At 54.1% G+C, this 2,500-nt stretch overlaps 1 protein-coding gene across 1 annotated transcript in view; it reads right to left on the bottom strand.

Annotated features, from left to right (window-relative positions):
• Window positions 1–506, bottom strand: part of syndig1 (synapse differentiation inducing 1) — a gene marked incomplete at both ends in the record, with an annotated part of 2,631 nt that extends 2,125 nt beyond the window's left edge. Inside the window, 1 exon segment of the mRNA XM_080507870.1 lies at window positions 72–506. Coding sequence (XP_080363996.1) covers window positions 72–506 — 435 coding nt within the window.
• Window positions 507–2,500: the final 1,994 nt, after the last annotated feature.

Genomic DNA, 2,500 nt, shown 5'->3' with positions numbered 1-2,500 from the left:
CCGTCTCACCTCCAGCTCCTGCAGCTCCTCCTCACCCCTCCTCACTCCTCCTCACTCCTCTACCGTCTCACCTCCAGCTCCTGCAGCTCCTCCTCGTCCTCCACGTCGTACGTCAGTGAAGGAATCTTGGCCTCGTCTCCTGGAAACTCCAGAAACCTCCCATCAGCGAACATGAGCAGCTCCCTGGGAGCGCAGGAGGAGGAGGAGGAGGAGGTGTAGGCGGAGGCGTCGGGGCCCAGCCCCTCGATGAAGGTGGTCTCGCAGCAGTCTCCTCCCCCCGCCTCCCCCCACATCCTCAGGACACTCTCCGGGCACAGCAGGAGGCCCGGGGAGGCCTGGAGGCGCTGGTCCAGTCCCATCTGGTGGGGCAGCAGAGCGCTGGCGTCGAGGAGCAGAGCAGGAGGCGCACTGCGCTCCTGGTGGGGAGCCGTGACGACCACGCCGTGGTACTGAGGAGTGGAGTAAAGCTCCGCCTCCAACCGCGACACGCCGATCTGTCCATTCATTCTGCAGCCGCTTGCTGCTCCTGCAAGTCCTGCTCCTCCTCCTCCTGCTCCTCCTCCTCCTGCTCCTCCTCCTCTCTCGAGCTTCCAGGAGAGGGCAGCCTCTTCTCCTCCTCTCTCCTCCATTCCTCCTCAGACGTGTCCCTCAGAGAGGTCAGAGGTCGTCCATGGCAGACTGAAGAACAAACCAATACACAAGTGTTTTGATTGGTCACAATATCACACACACACACACACACACACACACACACACACACACACACACACACACACACACACACACACACACACACACACACGCACACACAACAGAAGAAAACACATACAAAGAATTTCAGCTTTCGTTCATTCTCTGTTATCAATGATGTATGTGTGTGTGTGTGTGTGTGTGTGTGTGTGTGTGTGTGTGTGTGTGTGTGTGCGCCCGTAATGACATAATTTGTGTTTGCATGATTGTTTGTTTACCCAGAATTGTTCACGTGGTCTGACACTTCCTGGCTGCAGGACTCTGACGTCATCAGGACTGCAGGTGCTCGTGTTTGACACGTCCACACAGACCGGCCGATCACTCACCGGGCCTCGTGCACGCGCACCGATACGTGTGTGTGTGTGTGCGCGCACGCGCATGGCTGTTTACAGCCCGCAACGTAACTGTACGAGCAGAAAGCATCTCGAATACCGACGGTCACCGGCTGTGACGTCACACACACACACACACACACACACACACACACACACACACTCACCTCCCAAGGTGAGACACGAGGCTGCAGCCGTCCATCCATCCAACCCTCCCGGCGGCTCCTCGTCCGTCCCGCGGCCGCTCTGCGAGCGCTCCGAGCCGGACACCGAGACCCCCCGAGTCCCGCTGCGATCCGGAGGCTCCGAAACTGACGGAGAGAGCGAGACGACGGGAGGATGAGACAGGCAGGAGGACGATTCTCCTGCAGAGAGGAGGAGGAGGAGGAGGAGGAGGAGGAGGAGGGAGAGAGAGATGGAAGGCGAGGGAGAGAGATGGAGGAGGGAGAGAGAGCTAGGGAGAAAGGTACAGAGAGAGAGAGAGAGAGAGAGAGATGCCAGGTTCTCCACCAGGTGGAGCTTCTCCACCCACCTGGAGGGAATCATGGAGAGAAGAAGAGCTTCAGACCAGAAACTGTTCCAGTGAAGCTGAAAGTCCTCCTGGAACAGAATCATCATCATCATCATCATCATCATCATCATCATCAATAAGGTCTTCAGATATCAGTAAAACCTGATTCCAGTTCTTCAGCCTCCATCCTGTACATTTCTGTTTGATCTGATCCCCCGATTAGTGATCAATACTAGATCTGATCAACCTGATTAGTGATCAATACTGAACTGACCAATCATATTGATCGATCAGGTTCACAGGGTCTCCAGCACCCAGCAGCAGGTGAAACACAGAGGGAGCAGTCAGCCAATCACACACTGAGGGAAGATCAGACAACAACAGGAGGCCTGAGAGCAAGAGCTGATTTTCAAAATAAAACAGGAAGTGCTCACGGTGAAAGAGACAAGGAATCACAAACTTCCCGACATCCTGTGGGATTAAACTATATAGAAAACTTCAAAAGCTGAATCATCTTGATTTTGAGAAGAAGAAGAAGAAGAAGAAGAAGAAGAAGAAGAAGAAGAAGAAGAAGAAGAAGCAGAAGAAGCAGGAGGTGTAGAGCTATAGAACCTAGAGTTTAGATTGTCATCTATGACCAGGACTTCAAAGGTTCTACCTGCTCAATGTCTTCATCCTTGTGGTTTGATGTATACGATGAGTCACAGCGCCCCCAAAGGCCTGGCGGATGTACTGCAGGCCCGGAGGCCTCAGTGACTGTGGACGGGACCTTTTTTTTTTCTTTTTCTTTTTTGAGCACGACGGTGTGGGCGGGGCCTCAGTGACGGGGGAGGAGCTGAGAAGTTATTAAAGCTTTCAGTTTCAGTTCCTGTGACGTCAGCAGCAGGAGAGTGCGTGACACCTTAAC

This window comes from Blennius ocellaris, assembly GCF_963422515.1.
Source record: "Blennius ocellaris genome assembly, chromosome: 13".
Classification (NCBI taxonomy): Eukaryota; Metazoa; Chordata; class Actinopteri; order Blenniiformes; family Blenniidae; genus Blennius; species Blennius ocellaris.
The sequence above is the reverse complement of the archived record's forward strand: the minus strand, read 5'-3'. Positions and strand labels throughout refer to the sequence as shown.